The sequence below is a fragment of the Panthera tigris genome, chromosome D3 (genome assembly GCF_018350195.1).
Source record: "Panthera tigris isolate Pti1 chromosome D3, P.tigris_Pti1_mat1.1, whole genome shotgun sequence".
NCBI lineage: Eukaryota > Metazoa > Chordata > Mammalia > Carnivora > Felidae > Panthera > Panthera tigris.
In genome coordinates this window covers 10,533,958-10,560,473 of record NC_056671.1, presented here as the reverse complement: position 1 = coordinate 10,560,473, position 26,516 = coordinate 10,533,958, and the positions used below count along the sequence as shown (strand labels likewise).

At 60.8% G+C, this 26,516-nt stretch overlaps 2 protein-coding genes across 5 annotated transcripts; one reads left to right on the top strand and one right to left on the bottom strand.

The window, feature by feature from the left end:
• The first annotated feature begins 74 nt into the window (after window positions 1–74).
• DDX54 (DEAD-box helicase 54) lies at window positions 75–20,520 on the top strand. The gene is made up of 20 exons (XM_042962480.1): window positions 75–313; window positions 3,131–3,260; window positions 4,640–4,710; window positions 5,283–5,471; window positions 5,562–5,611; window positions 6,414–6,455; window positions 6,580–6,675; window positions 7,341–7,462; window positions 7,578–7,639; window positions 7,720–7,851; window positions 9,245–9,455; window positions 11,604–11,738; window positions 13,171–13,401; window positions 13,510–13,583; window positions 14,312–14,518; window positions 15,606–15,748; window positions 15,847–15,960; window positions 16,624–16,728; window positions 16,956–17,068; window positions 18,980–20,520. The coding sequence occupies exons 1-20, from the start codon at window positions 140–142 to the stop codon at window positions 19,210–19,212; spliced, it is 2,634 nt and encodes an 877-aa protein (XP_042818414.1). The 5' UTR covers window positions 75–139; the 3' UTR covers window positions 19,213–20,520.
• On the bottom strand, window positions 19,292–26,488 carry CFAP73 (cilia and flagella associated protein 73). Of its 4 annotated transcripts, none has more exons than XM_042962492.1 (8): window positions 26,285–26,488; window positions 24,281–24,395; window positions 23,638–23,742; window positions 23,101–23,301; window positions 22,316–22,537; window positions 21,870–22,028; window positions 20,237–20,322; window positions 19,292–19,366 (listed from the first exon to the last, which is right to left on the bottom strand). In XM_042962492.1, exons 1-7 carry the CDS (start codon window positions 26,338–26,340, stop codon window positions 20,248–20,250), a joined length of 933 nt encoding a protein of 310 aa, XP_042818426.1. In that variant the 5' UTR covers window positions 26,341–26,488; the 3' UTR covers window positions 19,292–19,366; window positions 20,237–20,247. The 4 variants fall into 4 exon arrangements, with proteins under 4 accessions (XP_042818426.1, XP_042818428.1, XP_042818427.1 ...); XM_042962494.1 differs by having other exon boundaries at window positions 21,870–21,938; XM_042962493.1 differs by having other exon boundaries at window positions 24,281–24,386.
• Window positions 26,489–26,516: the final 28 nt, after the last annotated feature.

The window sequence follows — 26,516 nt, the reverse complement described above, 5'->3', positions numbered from 1 at the left end:
GCCCCAAGCCTCCCGGGACTGCAAAAGGGGAGGCAGCGCAGGCGGGGCCACGTAGACGCGGCGCCCCCTCCTCGGCCGCGCCGTTAGTACGTCCCCGCGGGCCCCGCCCCCTTCCCCGGTTCCCTGCGCCGGGGCCCGCATGGCGGCCGGCACGCGCCCGGCGGCCGGACCTCGGTCCCGTGCTGCCATGGCCCAGTGGAGGAAAAAGAAGGGGCTGCGGAAGCGCCGAGGCGCGGCCTCCCAGGCTCGCAGCAGCGACTCAGAGGACGGCGAGTTTGAGATTCAGGCGGAAGATGACGCCCGGGCCCAGAAGGTAGGAGCGCGGGGCCGGGACACACTTTGGAGCCCGAGCCCCAGCCCCCCGCATCGCCCCGCGCTTGGGTTTCCCCAGCGGGGGAAGTGGTCACAGCTGAGGGTGGGGAGAGGTCGGCTGGCCGGGGGTCGGGGGCAGGGCCGCCGGCGTGAGCACGTGCGCCCGTGCCCGTCACGCCGCGGCTCGCGATGGCCCGGAGCCTCTGCGTTCCGGGGTCCGGGGCCTGCGGGCCTTCCTGGCCGGCTTTTGGTCGCGCGCGCCTCATTGGCTAGTTCTCGCCCAGGGGGCGGGTCCTCGTTCCTTTTGGTCCAATGAAAAGTGCGGGTGCCGAAGCTCCGACTTGGAGAGTTTGCGGGATTCTTGTGAGGTTAAATTAAGGGGAGGCTGGGCCGCGTGGTTTGAGACATTGACGCCGCCCTGGGTAACCAATAGTCAATTAAACATGCGTTTGCTGGCCAGGCTCCGTGTGCCGGGCTCCTTGCTGAGAACTTTACATGCCTTATTTATCTAATCCGCACCCCAGCCCCTTGAGCCAAGTGGGGCTTTCCCCATTTTCCAGAGGCGGACCCTGAGGCCTAGAGGGGTTCAGGAGCTTGACCAAGACTTCGCAGCTTGTGAGCGGGAGAGTCAGGATTCAGACCTCCGGTTCCAGGGCTTGTACTGTTTCCGCTACTGAGTGCCAACTGTATGCAAATGGGGGGGGGGCGGGCGTGAGCACCACTAATGCGAAAGAGCTAGAGCCCATTATTTGCCACAGCCGTGTGACCAGATGGTGTCTGACACGGAGCAGGGTCTGGATAAGTAGATGAAAGAGTGGATGTTTACATGAAGAGAGGGATCTATGCTCCTCCAGGTCAGGGAGCAGACAGGATCTTACCGTGTTGCCTCACCCCAGCGAACCCAGTGCTTGGCATACAGTAGGTGCTCTATAAATGTGGAGAAATTACTAAGGCACAGGAGGGCACAGAGAGCAGGTGCCAAAGAGGAGCCCATGGATCTGGTTCAGACAAAGAGCTTCGCCCTGTGTTCAAATGTGGCCCAACCCTGTACTGGCTGTGGAACTTTAGAGAAATTGCTTCACCGCTCTGTGCCACATCTGGAGAGGGCAGAAGTTTCCACATGCATAGGAAGCAGATGATTATGTGCTGCCCAAAGACTGTTGCAAGGATGAAATTACAGTGTTCGTGCATTCGGCTCATTCAGTAAACATTTCGGGGGCCCCAGTGTGTTCCAAGCACTTTGTTTTCACAGGCCGACAAACTTTTCCTATTCAGGACCAGATGGTAAATATTTTAGGCTTCATGGGGCCACGTAAGGGCCCTGTCTGCTTTGTTTGATTTTTTTTTTTTTTAATCTTTAAATGTGTAAAATCCATTCTTAGCTCACAGCTCTGGCCCAGACAGTTTTAAGGACGATAGAGGGTCACAGAGGAAAGAACATAGACTCTGAAGCCAGGGTTCAAATCCCTGCTGACCGTGTGAGCCTGGGCAGGTCACTTCATGGCTCCGTGCCTCAGTTTCCTTCTCTCTAAAATGGACAGACTAATAGTACCTACTTCCCAGAGTCGCTGTGAGGATTAAGTGAGCTAATTTATATGAATGCTCAGAGCAGCACCTGGCTTAGAGGGAGCACCACGGAAATTTTAACCATTATCATGAATTAGTGCTCCAGAAATTTTTTTTTTAATTTCTTTAAAATTTTTTTAATGCTTTTTATTTATTTTTGAAGGAGAGAGAGATAGAGCATGAGCAGGGGAGGAGCAGAGAGAGAGGGAGACACAGAATCCGAAGCAGGCTCCAGGCTCCAGGCTCTGAGCTGTCAGCACAGAGCCCGATGTGGGGCTCGAACTCACGAACCGTGAGATCGTGACCTGCACTGAAGTCGGACACCTAACCGACTAAGCCACCCAGGCGCCCCCAGAAATGTTATTTCTGAGAACCAGGGGGACAGTCCTGTGGTCTGAGAAGGCTCCCCAGAGGAGGTGTCTGGGTTGGGTATAGCTGTGCCAGCACAAGTGAGAAGGTTCTGGATAAGTGGGAAGAAGGCCAACAGGAGAGAGAGAGCAGAGTGGGGACAAGTGATGGACCAGAACAGGGCAGCTTGGAAAGTCTAGTACCACACACACACTGCATGCTTTGGTTGACCCTCTAGAGTTTTTGATTTTTTTTTATGTTTTATTTATTTTTGAGACAGAGAGAAACAGAGCATGAGCAGGGGAGGGGCAGAGAGAGGGAGACACAGAATCTGAAACAGGCTCCAGGCTCTGAGCCGTCAGCACAGAGCCCGACGCGGGGCTCGAACTCACGGACCGCGAGATCACGACCTGAGTCAAAGTCGGACGCTTAACCGACGGAGCCACCCAGGCGCCCCTAGAGTTTTTCATTCGGGCTTTGAATGACAGGCCAGAATGACAATGATGGTGACACCCCAGGCATGTGTTGGGTGCTGTTCTAGGCTTTCTACTTAACCCATTTAGTCTTTACAACACCGAGGGAGGCGTGTGCCGTGGTCCGTCTTCCACGTTTCCCAGATGGGGAAACACAGACTCGGGGAGATAAAGTCTCTGGTCTGAGGTCTCACAACTGGTAAGTGACAGTGGGGATTGAAAGCTAGGCAGTCTGTCTACACAGCCCACTCTCTGACCCCCTGCCCTGCCCTGGCCCGGTTGTAGGAGAGCCCTTTCGCAGAGAAGTCACGTGATCTGGCAGGGGCGACATCGGCCTGAATGTGGGGGGGACGTCCGCAGCAAGACATTCCCTGTCCCCCGTGGTCTGTTTGTGCCTGGAGTGACACCGCCTCTCCGTTCCTCCCTCCCAGCTGGGACCTGGCAGACCCCTGCCCACCTTCCCCACCTCGGAATGCACCTCCGATGTGGAGCCCGACACCCGGGACATGGTACGAGCCCAGAACAAGAAGAAGAAGAAATCCGGAGGCTTCCAGTCCATGGGTGGGTGAGCCAGGCATCCGGGGACAGTGGGGCAGTAGGAGCAGGGGCTCGTCGTGCCCTCTGTGGTGCGCGACTGATGTCTGCTCTGGGCCCAGCACCGTGGCAACTGTTCGGTGCACTGAGGCCTGGCCCAGCGAGAGAGCGGTTAAAGCAGTGCTGGCGACAGAACGGGCCAGGACATTCGGGGATTTCCTGCGTGACAGGATGCGTTTCAGAGCAGAGGGAGGGAAGGTGGACTGGCTCACTGGAAATAACGCTAAACCCTCTTTCTTGCTCTTTACAAATCAGTAGCACCCGGCACAAAGATTTAAATGTCAAGGTGAATATTTTTGTAATTCTAAAAAAAAGAAGCCCTTTGTAAGTATGATCTGAACGTTGTCCAATTTGACTTGTTTTCAATCAGACGTGTATGCCAAAAAACGCTGTGAACTGAGTTAAAGTAAATGCTGTCTCAGGGATGTACTTGCAACCTTTCGGACAGATACAGGGTTGATATCCTTGATATACAAAGAGCTTTTACGAATCAATAAGAAAAAGATACCCTGATAGAAAATTGGGTGAAGGAAATGAATAGTCGGCTCGCAAAAGGAATTTAGACAGCAGGTTCATGTACTAAAACTGTGCTAAATTTCATCAATAATTAGAGAAAAAGCAAATAAAAACATTTACACGTGGCTACTCTCTGCCTTTCTGAATTGTAAAAATGAAGGATTGACCAAAAACCAGCTACAACCATGGTACTTCCCTGTCCCCAGGCCTCCTTTTGCCGTCCCATTGCCGCAAGGCCCGTCCCATTCAGTCTCTAAAGGCCACCTCCCCCACACGGGACCACGTGCTTCATTTGTCAGCACCCACGCCCGTGCCCATCACGGGCCCTGGCAACTTACCACCCTTTCTTTTATCTATAGAAAATTTCAAACGTATCAAAAACTAGAAAACAGTGAGCTCCCAGTACCCATTGCCAGTTTCAACGGTTAGTCCTGTGTCCTCTGTCCCCGTCTTCCCGGAGGATTCTAAAGCGAATCGCAGACCTCCGCTCTGGTATCCCTGAATAATTCCCACATGCCTCCAGGAGACGCAGGAGCTTACCACGCCTGAACAGGCACAGCTCCCCAGCACCCTGCGAGCCCCCGCCACTCTCAGACCCCAGTTGTGTGGTGGCACTAAGTGTGTTCAAAGCAATCCCCAGGAGGTTCATGCCCCCCCCCCCCCCCCCCAGTCAGCAGGCGCGTCTCCCGAGTCTCTCTCAGTTTTATTCTGTCGCTTTTCTTTTCTTCTGGCTGTTAATTTGTTGATGACACAGTCATTTGTCCCGTGTAGTTTTCTGTAATGGGCCCTAGGGTCTCCCCTCCCCCTGACCATCCCTGTGTCTTTCCCAGGCTTGAGCTACCCAGTGTTCAAGGGCATCATGAAGAAGGGCTACAAGGTGCCAACACCCATCCAGAGGAAGGTACGAGATGGGGCAAGTTAATGGAGTTGGGGAGGAGGGGATGACCGACTTGGTCCTCCTGTCCAGCCTCTTGACAGCCACCCCTTGTCCCGGCTGTCACGTTGATCCCCTCTTAGTCTGGCTGAAGCCCCACACAGCTGGTCCGTTTCACAGGTGGAGAAAGTCGGGCCTCTTTGCCATTTGAGCCTCCCCCTGGCTGCCTACCGCTGAGCCCCCGCCCGGGCAGCTCACAGGCACCCCATTGTCACCCCCTGCTTGTGGGTGTTGTCCTCAGACATTTAGCCAAGATGTAGACAACGATTCTCTGGGATCCCGAGGAGGAGGAGGAGGAGACAGGGAGGTAGAGTCTGGCTTGACCTAAAGAACGGTGTTTCAGCCCCGGAAAGAGGTGGGGGTAGTGAGCTGCCTGTCCCTGCAAGTGTACAAATAAGCCTTGGCAGGAATGGTCTCAGGACTGGGCAACAAGCCCCTTCCCACTTAACAAGAACCCCAGTTCGCCCACACCCCGGGGGACTCGACACTCTGGATCGCGTGGGGCTGACCCTACCCTTCCCCTGCTCATGCCTCTCCAGACCATCCCGATGATCCTGGATGGCAAGGACGTGGTGGCCATGGCCCGGACGGGGAGCGGCAAGACGGCCTGCTTCCTCATCCCCATGTTTGAGCGGCTCAAGACCCGCAGCGCCCAGACTGGGGCCCGTGCCCTCATCCTCTCGCCCACCCGCGAGCTGGCCCTGCAGACCATGAAGTTCACCAAGGAGGTGTGTTGGGGCCGGGGCCGCGGGGCTGAGCTGGGGCTGGTCAGGGAGGCCTGCGCGGGCTGAGTCGTCTCTCTCTCTCTCTCTCTCCAGTTGGGCAAGTTCACAGGCCTCAGGACCGCCCTGATCCTGGGCGGGGACAAGTAAGTGTGCCCTTGCCCCGTGCCACAGTCACCACCATGAAACCATACCCCGTGTCTCCAGGGTATCAGATTGAGCCTGGGTTGCTCACGAACAGTGTCCCTGCACACTCCTCGAAGGAGGGAAACGTGCAGTAAAACACCAGGAATTTCCCACACAACTCCGACCGAGGTTCCGGAACTCGGACCGAGGATCCGGGGCTCCCGAAGGAGCCACCAGTGCGCAGGGTCAACTAGATGGGTAGCTCGGTTGTACGTGTTTTAATACGTGCACGTACTTGTGAGCTGTTGCCCAGACATCAGGGAGGTCTGTAATCGCCCCAGTGGGAAAATGTGCTGGTACCACCTTCTCGCGGATGTGTGTGTGTGTGTGTGTGTGTGTGTGTGTGTGTGTGTGCGCGCGCGTGCGCAGTCAGCACACTTGTCCCACAGATGAGCACCCTGGGAAAGTGGGGGCTTGTGATCGCCAGAAACGCCTCCCTGGGCTGTGCTAGGCCACACTCAAAATTCTGGCTCCCCCAGGGGTCCCGAGGATGTTTCAGAGGAGGACTCAAGTTAGGGCTGTGTGCCCAGGGGTCTGAGGGCAAGGACGGGAACCCGGTGGGAGTTCTTTGTGGTATCGGTCCTTCTGTATGTTTGAACTTGTAAGTCTTGTCAGGGCAGTGCCTCTGCCTAGTACGACAGCAATAGCCTTTCCCCGGCGTCTGAGCCTCGGGTTGGGGTGTGGGCCTCGCCTGGGTGCCTGGTTATGGAGAGGGACTAAAGTGACCCGTTCCGTCTCGCTCGCACCTCCTCTCCCCCCTAGGATAGAAGACCAGTTTGCAGCCCTGCACGAAAATCCCGACGTGTGAGTTTGGGTTGAGGATGGCGGTCTGGGGCCCCTTCCCCGATGGCCGACTGCTGGGGCGTGCGGGGAGGGCTCTGCCGGCGGCCCTGGCCCCGGGTGACCCAGCCCGCGCCCCCCCTTGCAGAATCATTGCCACCCCCGGGCGCTTGGTGCACGTGGCTGTGGAGATGAACCTGAAGCTGCAGAGCGTGGAGTACGTGGTGTTCGATGAGGCAGACAGGTGAGGCCGCGGGTGCCCCGCCGCGCACCCGCGTCAAGGCTGGCTCCAGGGCCGGGAGGAAGGACTTTGCCGGGAGAGACGAGCGTGGCCTGCCCAGAGCAGTGCTTTCCCAAACGTGGGCCACAGACCCGAGGCGGCACCGGAGCTGACACGGCCTTCTGGTTTTTATTTTGCGTTTGCCTCCGGTATTCGCTTTTAGGGGCACCAAAGACAACAGCAAAACAACCAACAGGCGGTGTCAGAGAACTAGAAAGGAGCAGCACACGGCTGGGAGCGCAGACAGGGGTGGGATCACATAGCAGCCCCGTGAATTCGGGTGAATCTGAGGGTCCGTGGGCCTTGGCGGGCTCATCCACGGGCTGGGGACCCAGCGGCCTGCGCGGGCAGGTGCTGGGAGAGTGGGTACCCGAGGACACGAGACGGGGGCGGGGGCTGCCCGCACTGGCTTCAGCGGGACCCTGCGCATTCCTGAGAACAGACACAGTTTTTAGGTCGGTGCTGCTGGGGCTGAGGAGGTCACGCGGAGGAAAGGGGAGCCGGAGAGCGCGTCGAGCACGTGGGCCGCACGCCAGTCCGCGTGGCAGAGTGCGGTGGGGGCCGGGGCGCGGGTTGGGGGCTCGCGGGAACCGAAGCCCCTCTCCCGACCCCCGCCCTCTGTCCCCCAGGCTCTTCGAGATGGGGTTTGCCGAGCAGCTGCAGGAAATCCTCTGCCGCCTCCCCGGGGGCCACCAGACGGTCCTGTTCTCTGCCACGCTGCCCAGGCTGCTGGTGGAGTTCGCCCGGGCCGGTGAGTGAGCCGGGCCGCCGCTGGGGGTGGGGGCCGGGCGTGGGGTGGGGGGGGGGGGGCTTGGCTTTGTGACTCCCTCCCCCCACCCCCCCTTCCCTGTGCCGACCGACCGCAGGCCTCACGGAGCCCGTGCTCATCCGGCTCGACGTGGATGCCAAACTCAACGAGCAGCTCAAGGTGAGGCTCCGCCCGTGCCCCTTCCTGGGCCCGCGGCCGAGGCCCCGGGAGCCCACCCTCCGCCGCCCCTCTCCCCGCAGACCTCCTTCTTCCTCGTGCGCGAGGACACCAAGGCCGCCGTGCTGCTCCACCTGCTGCGCACCGTCGTGCGGCCCCAGGACCAGACGGTGGTGTTTGTGGCCACGAAGCACCACGCGGAGTACCTCAGCGAGGTGAGAGGGGCCCTGAGGGAGCCGCGACGGGGTTGCCCAGGGCCGCCCTTCCCAGGGGGCCAGCGCCTCCTCCGAGGCCCCCCCCCCCCGGAGCTGCAGCTCCGTGTGCGGCCACCAGAGGGCAGCACCAGAGCTGGACGCAGGCCAGGGCCGGAGCCCTTTTGTTCTTTAACTTTTTATCGTGGAGAATTCTGAACGCACACTAACATCGGCAGGTGGCGTGACTGGCTCCCAAGTACTCGGGTATCAGCTCGCAGCCGGTCTTGAGTTCTCTGACCCTCCCCCGCAGCCAGGTTATTTGGAAGTACATCCCCCACAATCCTACCGTTTCTTGTAGGTTTTCAGTGTCCCCCAGATCTCACGTTTTAAAGTGGAGACGTACCCTGCAAGCTGGAAGCTGTGTAAGGAAGGCGTCCTAAGCTCACGAGAGCAGCTTTTTTTTCTTTTTTTTAGTGTTTATTTTTGAGAGAGAGAGAGGTAAGAGACAGAGAGCAAGCAGGGGAGGGGCAAAGACAGAGGGAGACACAGGATCTGAAGCAGGCTCCAGGCTCTGAGCCATCAGGACAGGGCCCGACGCGGGGCTCGAACCCACGGAGCATGAGATCATGACCTGAGCCGAAGTCGGATGTTTAACCATCTGAGCCACCCGGGCACCCGTTACGGGAGCAGCCTAATGAGTTTTTCCATACATATATACCTGTGACCCTTGGCGTGGGGCAGTCCGCGTGCCCCGGAGGCTGCCGGGGCCCCTTGCCGGTCGTCACCACCTACCCCGGGTCGGCCCCACCTGGGGCCTGTGTTCTGAGGACGCAGCTCACTGGGTTTCACTTGGCTGACGCGCTTTTAACGGTGGTTCCTCTGTGCAGCTGCTGGAATCACTGATGAGTAAAACCAAAGTAGTAGTTTTTGAAGAGCAGTTCACACCGTCACGGCCCTTCTTGCGTTCCAGGCCCTGCGCTCAGCCCTGTGTGTGTATTGGCTCATTTAATCTTCACAGCAAGGCTACAAAGAGGGAACTCTTAGTCTCCTCATCCTCCAGATAAGGAGAGTGAAAGCACAGAGAGGTTAGGTAACTTGCCCAAGGTCACACAGCTTCTTAGCGGCAGAGTTTGTGTCCTGGGCCGGTACTTCTCTAGGGGACACCTCAGCACCTGTCCTCTGCTTCGGTACTCAAAACAGCCCTGCAGAGACGTGGGGTGAAGTCCCCTTGGTGCTGATGAAGACACCGGGCTGGACCTACCCCCAGAGCTGGGACTCGGACCACAGGGACCCGATCCCAGAACCCTTGGTCCTACCACCACACCGTGGCACCCCCGCCATGGCCTGGCCTGCTCTCCCGCCTCCCGCCGGCCTCCTTACCCCTCTCCCTCCCTCTCGTCTTCACTCCGCGCAGCTGCTGACGACCCAGGGGGTGAGTTGCGCGCACATCTACAGCGCCCTGGACCAGACGGCCCGCAAGATCAACCTCGCCAAGTTCACCCACGGCAAGTGCTCCACCCTCATCGTGACGGACCTGGCGGCCCGCGGCCTGGACATCCCGCTGCTGGACAACGTCATCAACTACAGCTTTCCTGCCAAGGGCAAGCTTTTCCTGCACCGCGTGGGTGAGGAGTCGGGAGCTGGATCTGGGCCCCGGGCGGGGGCCTCGACCGCGGGGCTTGGAGCCACAGCTGGAGAACTCGAGGGCCCACGGGGAAGGGCCCGTGCGTTCGCATCTCCGGGGCAGGGCGCGGGCACGATTCCCACGGCTCTGAGCGCCGATCCTCCTCCCACTTCGACTCCCCGTCCTGGGCTCGCTGCCTCCCTTTGCTGTCATGGTCCCCGATGACACGTCCCCTGAGCCCCTCCTCCTCACAGCCCCCTCCCTGCAACTCTGTCACTTTGTCTGGTCAGCTCCTCTCCTTTAATCCTTCACACAATTCAAACACCCGCAGACCCCTCTGCCTCCTGTTCACCCACGGCGGACAGGAGCTCCTGACTTTGTCGAGTCCGCGCGTGGGGCCCCCCTTCCTCTCAGCGCCCCCGGCCAAGCACTCTTTAATCTCCAGTGATAAAAGTAAGGCACGCACATAGCAGGAAAACTACAAAACGAAACAGAGCAACGGAAGGCAGTAAGTCACGTGCCTCTCGTTAGTGATGTGATGGCCACTCGATGGTCCGCCAGCGCTCCTGCGGGGCCGGGTGCCAATGTTTTACTCGCTCTTTTTGTCTTTGTGACAGCCTCACGTAGCGGGTGTCGACGGCATCGGCTCTTGTTTCACAGATGAGGAAGCTGAGGCCAGGGAGGTTAATAACTGGCCAGGGGTCATACAGGTAGCAAAGTGGGGCAGCTGGGGCTGGAACCCCTTCTTCACCGCCATCCCTTCTTGCTTCCCTGGTGACATGGCTGTCACTTTGCTGTGTCCCTTGTCACTGCTGTCTTTTTAAAAACAGCGGTAAAACATACATAACACACAGTTACCGTTTTTAGGGGTGAGTTCAGGGGCAGGGAGTACGTTCGTATGGCTGTGCACTCATCACCACCAGCCACGTCCAGAACCTTTCCTTCTTTCCAAACTGAAGTTCCGTTCCCATGAAACACGAGCTCCCCATCCTCCCTCCACCAGCCCTGGCCACCACCATTCTGCTTTCTCTGTCTCCTTTTCACTCACGAACGTGCGTGTTGCATTTGTAAATGCCGGTAAGGAAACCACGCGTCCGTGAGAGAAGAATCTGGCCGGCAGGTTCCGTGTATTCAACGTCATTGAATGAGTAAACGGTGGCCACCCGTGGTGGGCCCCGGGAGAACCGCCTCCACCTCCAGTCGGAGTGTGTGGGAGGCGCCATCTGGGTCCCCTGCTGCGGGACAGGGGGCCTGGTCTCCCTTTGGTTGCTGCTTGTGGTGCCCTGGTTCCCATGGCTCTGGGGAGGGGTGGCTTGCAGGTTCCTTGTGGGGTCCACAGAACCCCCAAGGGGACTTTCTCCTGTGCTCTGTGACCAACTGTGAGTCAGACCACCCCAGATGAACCTCCTGAATATGGAGACACTTTGTTTTTACGAGAGGCAGAAACAAGCCCAAAGTAGGGTCACACTGGGGTTCGCTTACCACAGAACGAGAGTCGCCGGATATTCCTTCCTGTAACCTGTTTCTTCCATCAGTGTACGTCGTGCGTGTTTTTCGCTCACCATTAAGCGTCATTCTATGATGGGTGGGCAAGTTGTGTTTGTAAAGGACCAGAAAGTAAAGATTTGAGGCTCTGGGGGCTCAGAGTCTCAGTGATCTCTGCCGTTGTAGCGTGAAAGCAGCCCTTGAAAATACGTAAATGAAGGAGCGTGGCTGTGTGCCTGTGGAACTTTATTTATACAAATAGGCAGGGGTCCGGCTTTGGTCACCGGCCACAGTGTGCTGGCCCCTTTCCTCGCCTGTGTAAGTCCCACCCTGGGGTTTCCAGCTCGTTCATTTAGCCAGTTCTCTGTCAGGTCTTTGGGGGAAGATCTCCCAAAGTGGGGACACTGCACACTTCTGATAGTGACGACGAGCGAGGTGCCTTATCTTTGTTTCTGCCGACTTCCCAGAGCGCGGCGTTGACTCGTGCGCTCGTGCAGGGAACCCCGGTGATCGTTGGTGCCCTTTCTCCTTTTGTAGTTGGGGACAGCGGCTCGGTGAGGTGCGGCCTTGGCCTGGCTTGCTGCTTTAGAGTGGGGCCAGTGGGACTCATGCTGGGCCGTGGAGTCCCTTGTCTTTGCTTCAAGTTGACCTTTTCTTCCCACAGGCCGCGTGGCCCGGGCGGGCCGAAGTGGCACAGCCTACTCTTTGGTGGCTCCAGACGAGGTCCCCTATCTGCTGGACCTGCACCTGTTCCTCGGCCGTGCCCTCACCCTTGCCCGCCCCCATGAAGGGCCCTCAGGTGAGCAGAGGCCGGGGCACCGGGACAGGAGTTCCCTGTGGGTCCCCTGTGGGTTGCTGGTGCAGCCCAGGGTGACGCTGTCCTGGCTTGGGGAGGAGGTAGGGCTCGATTTGGCCCCGGGGCGAGATCCCCGTATTTTAAATTCAGGATTTCACATAAAAATCCAGGTTTCTGATGTCTTTTGGAAAACAGTCAGGTCTGCCTGTGCTGAGTCTGCCTTTTCCTGGGGTTGCTGTACAGGCAGTGCTAGGCCACATGCCTGGATAGATGCCCCCCTCCTCTCCCCCCCCCCCCCCCCGCCCCCGGTTCACCGCAGCCTTCACCCCCCACTTCTCGTGTGTGCCCAGCCGCTGGAGGTATATGTTTGAGACCCTGCACTTAACTGAGTTTCTGGGGCAGTCTCAGGCAGGTAGAGGGAGACTCGGGTTTAGGCCGAGCTCACAGAACTTTCCTTCGCTCTCTGTGGGGTGGGATCACGTAGGGCAGGAAACGGCGGTCACGGCAGCCTCCACCTATGGGCCTGCCACCCGTTGAGCCCTCAACGCACACGTTCTCGTGCGTTCGTCGGAGAATTTGTGAGGCCAAGCCACGCATCCCGCGTTCCTTGTTACCGAGCAGGGAGGCGGGAGGCCCGGTGTAAACGGACCCTGTGCTCGGGGCCTGGACACGGCATACAGCCCTGCACGTGCTCTCCGGGCACCCACCGTGCGCCGCCTCTGTGCCTCGGAGCGTCAGGAGCCCCTGCGGCCGAGCCCCTGGGCCCGGCACCCAAATGCCATTCTGGAGCCTGTGGCAGGCCCGGATCGACACCGGGCGGCGGGGGTGGGAGGGGCAGGGAGAGGGAAGGAGCCCCCACAGCAGCGTCCCAGCATGACGCCACCCACAGAGTGGTTGGCCTTCAGTGGAGACCATCCTGCGTTGCCTGAGCGCCAGCCAGGGTGGGTGGCCTGGCCCGGGGCCCACTTCGTGCAGAGGAAGGCCGGCCGGCAGGCTCCTGACTCGGCATGGGGGCCGAAGAGCTGCTGGGCAAGACTCCCGACCCCTGCTGAGCCTCAGTTTTCTCCTCTGTAACGGGAGTGTCGTGGCGGTTCGGTGGTCTTGTGGGCGAGTCGGCAGAAGGCAGTAGCCAACAGCTTGGGCTTTGCAGGGCATACGGTCCGTGGCACCTGCTCAACCCTGCCCTTGGAGCACAAGTTAGCCAGGGGCAGTGAGAAAACGGATCGATGGGGCCGAGTTCCAGTACGACTACATTCGTCAACACAGGCGGCGGCCCTGGGGCCGTAACCGTGGGCGCCCGGTTGGGCACATCCGCGCGGCTGGCGGTGGGAGCTGCTCCGTACCTGCGGCTCGTTTCGTGATTCTGGGGCCGGTGAGGGGAGGGCCGGCCGCAGGCCGGGGCCGGGCCGGACGGGCTCTGCGTGTGTGCCGGCAGGTGCTGTCGGTGGGGACGGGGTGCTGGGCCGGGTGCCGCAGAGCGTGGTGGACGACGAGGAGGGCGGCCTCCGGAGCGCCCTGTCGGCGTCGCTGGAGCTGCGGGGCCTGGGCCGGGTGGCCGACAACGCCCAGCAGCAGTACGTGCGCTCCCGGCCCGCGCCCTCGCCCGAGTCCATCAAGAGGGCCAAGGAGCTGGACGTCGCGGGGCTGGGCCTCCACCCCCTCTTCAGTGAGTCCCCGCTTGGGGCACGGGACGGGGGGGGGGGGGGGGGGGGGGCGGTGGGTGGGCCCCGCTGAGCCCGCCCCTGGCCTCACGCCTCCTCCCCACGCCCACCAGGCTCGCGCTTCGAGGAGGAGGAGCTGCAGCGGCTGAGGTTGGTGGACACCGTCAAGCACTACCGCTCGCGGGCGGTGAGTAAGGGGGTGAGAGCACACGGGGGGCGGGGCGAGGCCCTCTGCGGCCTGGGGTCACGCGGTGGCTGCCGTGGAGCCGGGACTCCGGCCGAGCCCCCCGCCCCCAGCGGGACCCCGGAGGTGGGGGGCTTCTCCTTCGGAGTTTGCAGGTTCTTTGTTCTCAGCTCTGGTTCATCGGTATCTCTAGACACGCCTCCCGTTCTAGAACCCTCCCGGCTGGTCTGCAGTAGGTTCACCACGTGGTAGCCATCTCCTGCCACTTCCAGAGGGGTAGACTGAGGCTCACAGCGGGGAGTGACGTGTCAGAGGCCCGGAGCTGGCTTTCAGTAGCCTGTCATCCCCTCTCGACGCCCCCTGAGCACCCCACCTGGTGCCCGTGCGGGGCACGCGTGGAAACACAGAGAGACCTTCCCGGGAGTGGGCAAGCCAGGCAGCCGGTATCAGGGGAGGAGAGCTGGAGAGTGTCATCGTTACGAGCACTGGTTTCAGAGCCACGTGAACTGGGCTTGAGATCCCACCCTGGCTTGTCTCAGCTGTGTGACCTTGGGTTGGTTACTTACTCTTTCTGGGCCTCCCGTTTCTAACGGTGAAACGCAGGTAATGAGAATAACCACCTCGTTGAAAGGACTTGGAGAGAAATGCCATAGGGAGCCCCCCAGACTGGTGAGGGCAGGGCCGGGGAGGAGGCGGCCCATGGGTGAAGGACTCCTGTGTCCCCTCCGCAGACCATCTTTGAGATCAACGCCTCCAGCCGGGACCTCAGCAGCCAGGTGATGCGTGCCAAGCGGCAGAAGGACCGCAAGGCCATCGCCACCTTCCGGCAGGGGCGGCAGGGGCGGCAGGAGGGCCCAGGCGGCCCAGGCCCAGGCTGCCCGGCACCCCGGGAAGAGAGGCCTGAGGAGGAGGAAGAGGCAGCGGGAGAGAGTTTGGAGGTATGGGCCCCACCCTGGGGACCCTAGATTCTGGGCCTGGGGGGTAGGGGCAGAGTGGGGGCTGTTCTCAGGGCTCTGAGCAGTCGCTGCGGGTGGATGCCGGGCCCCACCCCTGACACGTGCAAATCGGTAACTCGGAGCCTCAGCCTCCCCGTCGCCGAGTGGTCCCTGTGCCTCGCCCCAAAGCCCGGTGCCGGAGGTGTCTCAGGATCCAGGATCTTCAGGGTGGGTGCCCTGTGTAGACCTAACACCCCACGGAGGTCTGGGGGGTCACTGCTGTCAGAGGCATCGGAGGTCCTGCAACAGGACGTGACGTGCGGCCCCCACGCCGAGGTGACGGGCAGCCTCTTGGTGGCTCAGCTCGGCCTTTGCCACCAAGTGCATTTCAGGGAAGCTCATTTTCAGAACCTTGTGGACCAGGGCACAGCAGCCAGTTGACAACGGTCCCTGGTCTTGGGCCCGCAGGGCAGATTCACGGCGGCACCCAAGGGTCCCTAGTGCTGGCTGTATCATTGTCATGGTCACCGTGACCGTCTCAGCCTCAGGCCCGGGGCAGGAGGAAAGGGGCAGAGGGGACTCTTGGGAGCAGTGGGGCATGACGCAGGCAGCTTCAGACGTGGGACCTTCGTGCCGGAAGGCAGGCCGGGGGGACACGGACAGCCTGTCCACCTGGTGGGCGAGGTCCTGGATCTGCTCGTCCACCAGCATGCCCCTTTTCTATTTGATTTGGACAGAGGGCTCAGCAGCCAGAAACTACAGGTGAAAACCCTGGGACTAGTCCATACTGTGTAGAGCCAGGCCAGGCCCAGAGAGGGGCAGGGCCTTGCCTTGGTCACGCAGTCTGAGGGACCAGCCTGGGGCTGGAAGGTGGGTCTTGCCCCGCTTGGCACCACAGCCCCCCTCTCCCCCACCCGGTCTGCTCTGCCGGTGCTGAGGCGGTGCCGGAACGCGGACGAGGAAACTGAGGGCGGAACTGGCAGTACCAAACTTTTAGCCCCTGGCTCTCGACTCCGGCTGGACTGGAGGGTGGAGAGGCCAGCTGGGCTCCCCGGGGGCTGCCGGTGTGACCGGGGCCTCTGTCCGCCAGGATGTCTTCACAGAGGTCATAGGCCGGAAGCGGCAGCAGCCGGGACCTGAGCGGGGAGCCAAGAGGCGGAGGGAGGAGGCCCGGCACCGGGACCGGGAGTTCTATATCCACTACCGGCCCAAGGATTTTGACAGCGAGCGGGGGTCAGTGGCTGGCTGGTCCTGGGGTGCGGCAGGTCGGGCCTGATGGGCTGGCCGTTGACCCTGTGACCTGTCCCCCCCCTCCCCCCCGCCCCCTGCAGCCTGAGCATCAGTGGGGCTGCGGGGGCATTCGAGCAGCAGGTGGCTGGTGCTGTCCTGGACCTGATGGGGGATGAAGCCCAGAACCTGACCAGGGGCCGGCAGCAGCTCAAGTGGTAAGCGAGCGAGCGAGCGCCCTCCATGCTCCCGTCTGCCACGTGGTCCCACACAACAGGCCCGTGGCCCCCTGCCCATCCTGACTCCTGTTTGATCCTCTAGAGCGGGAAATCCCCCCCCCCCCCGTTTGTGCACAGCCTAGATGGTGACCCCCCCCCCGTGTTGTCCCACGTGATCACACACAGCGAGGACAGTGACCCCACCCCCACCCCCACCTCCCGCCCCCTGAATTTCATCATACACAACAGGGTATGATCCATCTTGACCCATCTGTGCTTTTTGCCAGCTCGTCTTTCTAGACAGAGCCCGTGACCCATTCCTCCTATTTGGACTCTGGTTCCAGAGGAGTGATAGGACCCCACCCAGGGTCGCAGGGCCAGGAGGTGGCAGAGTAGGATTGGGACCCTCCCAGAGGGGCCCCTAACACTGTTCCAGGCCCCCCAGTTCCCGGTGACCCCACACCTGGGCTGCCAGGAAGAGACGAGGAGGGGCGGGGAACAGGCCTTTACTGAGCATTTGCGTGCTAGGCACAGGCACGCTGCCTCCCTTGAGTCCTCTCAGCCAGGCAGTGAGAGGGCCGGGGTGGAAACAGGCGCCGAGGGCAAGCGGGCCGCCCCGGCCCCCTCCCTCCATGGCAGCCCTCCCAAGTCCCTCTCCCGCAGGGACCGTAAGAAGAAGCGCTTTGTGGGACAGTCAGGCCAGGAAGACAAGAAGAAGATCAAGACGGAGAGTGGCCACTACATCAGCAGCTCCTACAAACGGGACCTGTATCCGGGGGGTGGGGCCGGGGGGTGGGGCCAAGCGGCTTCTATCCGGCGTCCCCTGGAGGTGGGAGCTGGGTGGGGGGGTGGGGCCCAGGGGGTGGGGCCAAGCGGCTCCTGCTGCCCCCGCCCCCCAGAGGTGGGACCTGTGTCTGCCAGCGGGGCAGGACCTGCTACGTAGGTGTCTAGGGCACCAGGGTCCAGCACGCAGCCTCCTTAACACCGTTTCCCAGCTACCGGAAGTGGAAACAGAAGCAGAAAGTCGATGATCGTGACTCAGAGGACGAAGGGGCATCCCAGCAGCGAGGCCCAGAGCGAAGAGGGGGGAAGCGGGGCAGAGGCCAAGGTAGGACGGTCCTCAGAACAGACTGGCAAGTGGCCCATTAGATCATCTGGGCATTTGATTCTCTTTGATCGGGGCCTGAGCCCTTGGGCCGGCGCCAGGCTGCAGTGGGATTTGAACCGGCTGTGTCGGCAGGGCCTGCGCTCCCCAGGCACAGCGTGGTCAGCTGCCCTGCACGCCAGGGCCCGGCCGGCCCTGTGGGGCAGAAAGGCCACCTGGTGGCAGCACTCAGGACCCCTGCCATGGCCTGAGGGGCGATGGCCCCCGTGCTGCCCCCACCTCTGGGAGTGAGCTTGCTGTCTGTCAGAGGGCTCCCCCTTGCTCTGGGGGAACGGCCTCTATGCTGGGCACACCACACGTGACCTGGGGGCGAGAAGATACAACGTCTTCTAGGTGAGGGCAGCGACCCAGCCTGGGTGCTCCCATCCAAGGCCTCCCCGCAACCCTGCAGGGCTGGTCACTGCCTCTTGGGTGCCTCTGCATCCGGGCCCTGTTCCATGTCCCAGCTGCTAGACTCGTCCCCATCCTCATTCCGGGCCTCCTAGAGGCCGTGCTCCCTCTCTGTCGGCACTCTTCCTCCTGGGCTGGGCCTCCCCTGTCCGTCCCTCTCGGTCTGTCTGTGGTTTTCTCAGAAGCGTCCTCTCTCTGGGTCTCAGTTTCTGTCTTTGCATCTGTGACTCTAGATCCCTGTCCCTGATCCTGTCTGTCTCTTCATTCTTTCTCTGTCTTCTTTCTTCGCATCTCTCGGTTGTTCTCTGTCCTCTCTGTCTCCTGCTGTCTCCCTTATTGTTTCTGTTCCTCTCTCTACACACACATCTCCCAGTGTTGGTCTCTCCCCCTCCCTGTGTCTCTATGTCTCTCTTTTCCCTCTCTGTGTCTCTGTCTGTGTCTCCATCTCCCTGCGCCTCTGTAATGTGGCCCTGCCTCCGCTGGGCTCTCTCACCCCTCGCTGCCCAGCCCCTGCCCACCTGGGATGGAGCAGACCGCTGTTCTGGGCTTGCGGGCGGGCAGCTTGTGGGGAAGGGAGTATGGCCTGGGGACCTTGGGAAGGAGCAGCTGTTCTCCCTCCAAGCTTTGTCCCCATAGGAGGTGACGGGCCCCTGTCAGGCGCCCTGGCCTGATCATCTGTGTGGGAGCCCTGGAAAGGTCACTCTCGTGGGAAGGGAGGAGCCAGGCAGGGAGAGGGAACATGGTAGAGGAGGGGGACCCAGAGCTTCGTGGGGAGCCAGGAGGCAGGGGCTAAGTGCCCTTCTGGAGACCTGGGAAAGCAGCCCGGGTGAGGCCATTGACCTGGGCTGCTGCCACTTTGCTGCGTGACCTTGGGCAAGTCCCTTCCCCTCTCTGGCCTTCTGTGACTCCTCTGCTACCAAAGGAAGGTTAAGCTAACAAGCCTAAGGCATGCAATCCAGGGAGACAAGGATTGGAGTCTTTGTCCACCAGTGCTGGGTCCCCAGTGCCTGCCATAGAGCACATGCTCAAGAAGTCTTTGTTGGATGATCTGTAATCGTGATAATTAACCTCAGGAGGCTCTTCCTCTGGGCTAGGCCTTGTTCTGAGCACTGTCCACATAGTAACTCGTCTGCTCCTCATTGGGACCCAGTAGGCAGGTGCTATTATCTGTCATTCAGAGTGGGGAACTGAGGCTCAGAGAAGTTAAGTGACTTGCCCGAGGTCCAAGAGGTCCCAGCTGGGATTTGAACCCTGGCAGGGTTGGCTTGGGGTTCCGTGCTATTGACCACAACAGCAGACTGTGTAAGCTTTATTGAGCACCTACGACGTGCCAGACCCTGGGGCCACAGCAGTGAGCACAGCACGGGAGTGGGGCCCCCCGGAGGGGCGGTCTGGAGGCCCCCGGAAGGGGAAGAGCCGGGAGCCATCCCGGAGGCTGAGCTCCTTGGATCCCTGTCTTGGCAGGCGCGTCCCAGCCCCGCACCCCAGCTGGCCCTGCAGGCCGCGTGCGCTCAGAGCTCAAGACCAAGCAGCAGATTCTGAAACAGCGGCGCCGAGCCCAGAAGTTGCGCTTCCTGCAGCGTGGGGGCCTCAAGCAGCTCTCCGCCCGCAACCGGCGCCGCGCCCAGGAGCTGCAGCAGGGCGCCTTCGGCCGGGGCGCGCGCTCCAAGAAGGGCAAGATGAGGAAGAGCATGTAAGGAAGGTGGCCTGGCCCCCCGGGCCCAAGCGCGGACATCGGCAGACGTCCCCTGTCTACACCGCGCGCCTGGCCCGTGCCGGGCGCTGGCGGAGCTCCCCGCGGGCGCCGTCATCCGTGAGGAGTGTCGTGCGGCCACGGAGCGCCAGCAGCCTCTGCCCAAGAGGAGACATTTAAACGGTCTTTGAGGGCGCACGGGAGTTTGCCAGCGAGGTCGGGACGGCCAAAGCCCGAGTTGGCGACCCCGCCGCTGCCACTTCCCCGCGTTCTGGGTGGTTCCTGAGCCCGGAGGTGGCGGCCACACGGGTCCGAGCCCTGAGTGCCTAAGGCCCGGTGATGTATTTTTAATGTAATAAACCTTTATCAAGCACTCCCCGTGGAGCAGGAGCGCAGTCGGCCCAAGGAGCTGGAAGGGACAGGGGCCTGACGAGCTGTGAGGGCATGGGCTGGGGGAGGGGAGGGGAAGTGGGGTGGGGGGCAGAGGGCTCAGCTGTTCCCCTCCGGCTGTGAAGGGGTTAACACGTCCCCACCGCTCGGCAGAGGTCAGAAGCTGTACTGGCCTCTGCCCTCCAAGCCTTGGGGTCCTGGGACGGTCAAGGCAGCCCCCGGCAGCTGGGTTCTCACCTGTGCCCGTCCGCAAGAGAGCCTTTGTGAGCAGGCGCCCCGCGAACGGGTGTTTGCTGTGTGGCTCTCTTGCCGAGGCTGTTTTACTCACCAAACACCTGCCTAGAATTTGCCAGAATTTGCACCAGGCTTCGTTCCAAACACCTGACAGACATCAGCTTGTTTAATGCCGTGACTGTCCTGGGAGGCAGGACCTGGTGCCAGGCCATGTGGTGGATGAGGGACTGGTGCCCCCCAGCTAGCCCACATTTATTTAGTTCTTGCTGTATACCTCTCATGCACTTCCCACGGCAGCCCCAGCGGGCACGGCCGTCCCAACTTTCCGGTGAGAGCCACTCAGCACATACCCCGCAGGAAGTGTGCACTTCCTTTCCAGGGGGCCCCCCTGTCCCCCTGCTTACCTGGGTCAGGGCTAGCAGGCAGGTGTGGGCTTGGCCTGCCCAAGACTGGCCAGCATGGCAGAGAGGTCCAGAATGAACAGCTTCACCTGGGGGTCCCCAGCACAGCCAGAGTCCCATCCCAGCCCCGGCGTATCCCGTCCCCACCCTCCACCCCAGGATGCTGCAACGCAGGGTTTGGGGGTGGAGACCCCTATTAAAAGCCAGCAACGTGCTGGTTACCAGCAGCCGGCGAAGCTGCCCTAAACTGTTCTCGGTTCTTCAGGTCTCCGTCCCAACCCCCGAAATGGTGTGTGGTTGTCGGCAGGTACCCTCATAGTTTCCTAGCTGGCTATCACTTGCGTTACAATTAAAAGTATTTTTTTTTGCAACGATTCGTTTCCCCCCTTTTAAACAGATCGGGCATATTCACCGGTGTCTGGTCTGCTCTCCTCTCCAAAGACTCCCAGATTTTGTCCTAATTAAACTTATTTATTGATACGAACTTCGTGAACGCCCATGGGCCCACTGCCAAGAGCTAGAGCTTGAACGAACTTATCTTTGGGTTCTCCCTTAGCATTTGTCACAGAGAGGGAAACTATATTTCTAACAAAAATAGGAGAGAGTTAGGTTACCCCTTGTCGTAAGTGGAGGACAACTGGAAAAATGCTACAATGAACACAAAACCCAGTCTCTGCGTTCTGGTCGGCCGCTGTCGCCTCCACGGGGTGTGAGGCCCAGGCCCAGAGACCAGAGAGCACTACAGGGGTTAAAGGTAGAGTCGCCCCACAATGAGCCTTTCTCTTTGGTAGAATCGGGGTTGGTTGAAAAGGGACGGGCATTTGCCTGCTACGTCATAACTGAGCCTCTGTCCCTTCTGGAGTCGTGCACCGCAGGGTGCTGGGCCACACTTGGGAGAAGCGGAGACATCCATCCCTCTCCGGGTGTGGAACAAAGGTAGGCTCCCGGGGCCCCAGTTCCTGGCGTTTGGTTGGGGTCGAGGGTGCTGGGCGCAGGACAGGAGTGGCAGGGGCTGGGGTGCCTCCTTTTGTGTTTCTTCCGCTTAAAGGAACCATGCTCTGGGTCCCCATTAGGAACAACAGAGGGGTCCGAAACCCCCTCCCTCTGTAAACCATGTCACATATTCTGCAACCTTGCAAACCTGAACGACTTGGGCCACAGTGCCATTGCTGGTGCCCTTGTGCAGAAAGACGAGGGCACGGCCCCGCCCTCCCTCTCCCTGGGGAAGCAGAGGCCTGTCCCTGCCAGGAGCAAGGGTGAGTCTCAACCTGGTTTCTTATTGACGTCACACTTGTTAATGCTGTCTGAGCCTGGGACGAAAGACAGACTCTTGGCCTAAAGTACAATATCGTCACACACCTCGGCCCTTGGGCGCAAGTGAGAGGCCTGGGACCCGGAGAGGGGGCTGGCGGCTTGCTTCTGGCCACAGAGCAGATGCCCCGCTGAGCCAAGACCAATCTAGCCGCCTAGGCAGGGTTCCCAGGTGGCCACAGAGCCCACGTCCCCCCCACCCCGGGGTGTGGGGGGGGCTGGAAGCGTGTGCCCTGATCACAGAGGGTCATACTGAACCCGGAGACTTCAGGCCCTGTGAAGTTCTGAATCTGGGGGTTGGAGGGCACGTAAGGAGGGAGCGCACCTGCTCCAGCTGCCCCTCAGTGTCCTCGATGTCCAGGGCAGGCGGGTGCATCTTGTGCCGGCACACTAGCTGGAACAGGTTGAGCGCTGCTATCCTAGTGCGTCCCAGGAGAAGGGTCTTCTCTGCCCCCGTGTTCTGGATCTGAATCCACTTGGATTCCTGCAGAACACCCCGCCCCCTTCCCCGATCAAGGTTTGGGCCTGCTGAGGAGGGTGGGGGGAGGCCCCTCCCTTCCCTCCAGTCTGGCGCGCCGGGGCGCCTCCGGGAGAGGAGTGCAGGAATTGGGCGTCAGGTTGGACTAGGACTGGCCTCCTGTGTCCGGAAGCGCGTTAGCGCAGCTCCCCTCCGGGGTAACCACTGCCTTCTGCTCTTAGCACTCGTGGCACTCCTCTCCGGAGGTGGGAGGCTGGGGTCCCGGGCGCCCACCTCCCCCCTCCCGGCCGTACCCAGCGCAGCGTGCGCTCCCTCGCGGCCTCCAGGCGCTGCAGCAGCTGCGCTCGCCGCTGGCCCTGCCCGAGCAGCTCGCCCTGCCCCGCGTCCCGCAGCCGCTGCAGCCGAGCGCGCGCCTCCTCCAGCTCGGCCAGCCGCTGGCGCTCCGTGAGCCTCAGCGCCGCCTGCATATCGACCAGGCCGTCGAAGCGCGCCACCAGCTCGGGGACCTCTTGGAACTAGGGTGCGGTCAAGATGGGGACTCAGCCGGCCCGCAGCCCCCTCCCCTCCCCTCGCCCTCCGGCCCTGCGGCGCCTCCTCGGTTAGCCCACGTGCAAAATGAGGGTGTCGCACGGCCCCTACCCCAGAAACGAGGACTACTGTCGCCCCTCCCCACTCCAGCATAAAGCCTAGCCAACTTCACTGCCTGTGATTAGTATTAATTTATGGTTCCGTTCAACCGGTATCTATTGAGTGCCCGGGCACACCCCCTCCTTCTCCTGTGTGCCCCTGAGTGAGAGTTACCATTCTGAGCCTCAGTTTCCCCGTTTGTAAAAATGGGCGGGGGGACCCGGGTTTTCCCCCATGCGGTTGACAAGAACAGGACTTACATCACCGGGCGTTGGGGAGAATTCAGAGCAAACCTTGTCGCTGGCATACAGTCAGTGCTCAATAAGTGGTGATTCCTGGCATACAGTCAGCGCTCCAGTAGTGCACACCCAAAGCCTTTCCAGAGGCCACCCGACCCGGTAGCCAGGCTGCCTGGGGGCGCCGAGCCCCAAAGCCTCCGCAGGGTACTCACCTCCGGCAGCTGCTCCCGCACTCGCCCCAGCAGGCGCGCGCAGGGCTCCAGGCGCTCCAGCCGGCACCGCAGCCGCGCGCGCTCCCGCTGCAGCTCCTCGAACTGGGCGCGCAGCCGTCGGGCCTCCGCCTCCCGGCGGTCCGCCCGGAGCCGCTCCTGGGCCGCCCTCCGCAGGGCGCGGCTGCGCCGGGCCTCGGTGTCCTGAGGAGGCGGACGGAGCGGGGGCGACCGCCCTCGGGACCCGGGAGCCCGCGGGGCTCGCTGCTTCCACCGCCCCAACGCTTGGCGCGCCCAGCCGTGGTAGCAGCCAGGTGGCCCGTGGGCAGAGTGAGCAGTAGCTCTGATTTTGGTCCCTCTCCTCTCCCCCCACGCGTTTTGAAAACTCGAATACGACAGGCGGTGCGTGTGTATTTCCTACTCTACAACCTCTTGTATTAATTAGTCAGCACACTTTTAAACTTCCCGAGCGAGGCCGCGCCTGCAGGAGAGAGACTCGGTGACCCGCTGACCTGCCTCCCCCCAGCAGTCTCCACCCACCTTCAAGAACTTGTCAAAGCGGACAAAGGACCCCTGTAGCTCCTGCTCCTTCTGTTCCAACTGTTCCCAGCGTTCTTTCAGCGCTGCTCTCGTGGTCTGGAACACCTGGGGGAGGGGAGGAGTGGGTGTCTGTGTGTTTGGGGGTCCAGGTTATCCAGAACTTCCAGGATCCCACTTATCTGTTGTTCCTGAGCTTGTCCGCACACCCCTGCTCGAACCCACCCATGGTTCCCACCACCCCCGATGAAGCCCAAATGCCCCCCCTCCCCCCCCCCCCCCCCCCGCAGCCAGCTTCCCTGTGCGTCCTTCTGGCCTCGTCTCACCTACTTCCTCTGACACTCCGCCTTCCAGACGTTCATCCACCTGTGTTTTGTCCTTGCCTTCCAGTTTTGCATGTGCTGTTCCCTCTGCCTGCTTCTCCTTCCTCACCCCACCCTCCTTTACTGGCCAAGCCGACTCGCTTGCCCTTTCCCAATCCCAAGACATTACTTCCTCCAGGAAGCCCTCCTTGACCACCCCTTCGTGGAGATAGAGGCTTCCTCTGGGCTCCCGCAGCGTCTTCTCAGTGCTTCCCCACCTGGACACTTGTGGTTCTTTTGGTCCGGGGTCCCAAAACGTCTCGGGGACTGCAGTGGAGGCTCACCTCCTTCTGGGCCTGCAGGCCTCGGTCTGCGTCTACCAGCTCCTGCCTCTTCTCCAGGAGACGCAGCACCGGCGGGAAGTGGTCCACGCTTTGCTCCGGGATCTTCCTGGAGGAGCTCCAGGAGGAGGCAGGGATGAAGGAGGCAGAGGGTGGGGCCCCCAACCCCCCCCCCACTAGTGCCTGAAATACCCCATTGGCCCCACGCTAGCTGCTGAATTTATTGAATTCATTCAATAAATTGTACCGAGCACCTACTCTGTGCCAGGCATCTTTCCAGGCACTGAGGGGTGCAGGTGTGCACAAGGCAGACAAAATCCCCACCTTCCAGAAGCCACCAGGCTGCTGGGGGGGGGGGGGGAGGGGGCGGAGCGCACAGAAAACAAACCTAACAATAAATAAGGCTAGGCCGTGGTAGGTGCTCAGAGGAAAAATTAAGCAGACAAAAGGAAATCTTTTCCTTTTTTAAAATTTATTATTTACTTATCTTTATTTTATTTTTATTATGTGTTAATTTTTGAGATAGAGAGGCAGGGAGAGAAAATGAGCAGGGGAGGGGCAGAGAGAGAGAGGGAGACAGAGCATCCGAAGCGGGCTCCGAGCTGACAGCAGAGAGCCTGATGCGGGGCCCGAACCCACAAACCGTGAGATCATGACCTGAGCCGAAGGCAGTCGCTTAAGCACCTGAGCCACCCAGGTGTCCCCCTTTTTTTTTTTGAAAGAGAGAAAGTGTGCACACAAGCGGAGGGGCAGCGGGAGGGAGGAAGAATTTTTTTTTTAAGTTTATTTACTTAAGTAAGAGAGAGAGAGAGAGAAAGAGCGTGCATACAAATTGGGGATGGGTAGAGAGAGGGGGAGAATCCGAAGTAGGCTTCAAGCTATCAGCGCAGAGCCTGACACGGGGCTCAATATCACGAACCTGAGCGAAAATCAAGTCGGTTAAGGAGGCTCAACCGACTGAGCCATCGAAGCGCCCCAAAAGGAAATCTTTCAATAGGGAGATGAAAAAGTGTCTCAGAGGAGACTCTGAGGTCGTCTGGGCAGAGACGCGAAGGGCAAGGGGGAGTGAGCATGTGGACACCTGCAGGGAACAGCCAGTGCGAAGGCCCTGAGAGGAGGATCTTGGTTTGTGGAAGAGCTGGAGGCTGCTGTCGGGGGGCAAGGGCCGTAAGAGAGGCAGGGCAGCCGCCGGGGGACCGGTGACGGGGTTCCGGGATAACACAGAGATAGTGTGGTGCTGGTCAGGTGGTCGTAGGGGAGAGGCGAGGAGGGTAGGTTCCGGCTACAGCGTGAGAGCAGAGCTGCTGCCGTGATTGGAGGTGGGGGGAAAGGAGAGAAGGATGAACTCAGAGCCGGAAGGCGGGTGCTGGTGGAAGTCTGGATGGGGCGCAGGGGAGACCAGCTCCTTGCTGCGGCCAAGCTGCGTTGGGAAGGCTGTTCGGCCTCCCTCAGACGTCCCTGGGAGGGCTCCAGGAGGAGGCTGGGATCTGGAGGCATGCTCTGGGGGGGGGCGGGGGGGGGGGGGCACAGTGCTGCACACAGCCCTCCACGGCGCTGTGTAGAGAGCAGAAGGGAGGCTCCAACAGAATGTGCCGGAGGGCCTTCCCGGCACCGGTCCGGTCCAGACCGACACTGAGCTTGGGCCCCTCGGTCACTGCTGAGCCCAAAGCAGGCACCCGGCAAGCTTCCTCTACTCCTCCTTTAAAGCGCAGAGCTTTGCAGGGATTCCCATCTCAGTGCAAAGGATCGAATCGCAGCCGGATGGCAGCCAGGGGTGGGGATCCGGAGCAGAGGCTGTTAACCCAGCTCTGCCCTAACTAGCCCAGAGACCGGTTTCCTCTGAGCCTCAGTTTCTTCCTCTGTGAAGTGGGGACGGTGATACCCCAGCAGGAGTTGCCCAAGGAAACCAGACGCTTCACCACCAGACGGTGGGCGAGAGGAATGCACGGGTCATCCCGCCCGCTTCTGCCCTCCTTCCAGCCCTCCCTGCCATTCCAAGACACTCACGCAGGCAGTTTCTCTTGCAAGGCCAGTCGGAAATATTCCTCCCAGGGCACCGCCATTGTGCCGGCATTCACCCCAGGGCTTTCTTTCCACGGATGGAGTTTTGCACCAGCCCAGGGGGCCCTGGGGGCTTCTGATGTTCTGATGGAGGGCTGTGTGGCAGCGGGCTCTGTGCTCCGAGAAGGCGGCCACCTAGCCGGCCTTGGTTGCCGGGGCAACCAACCACACAACATTC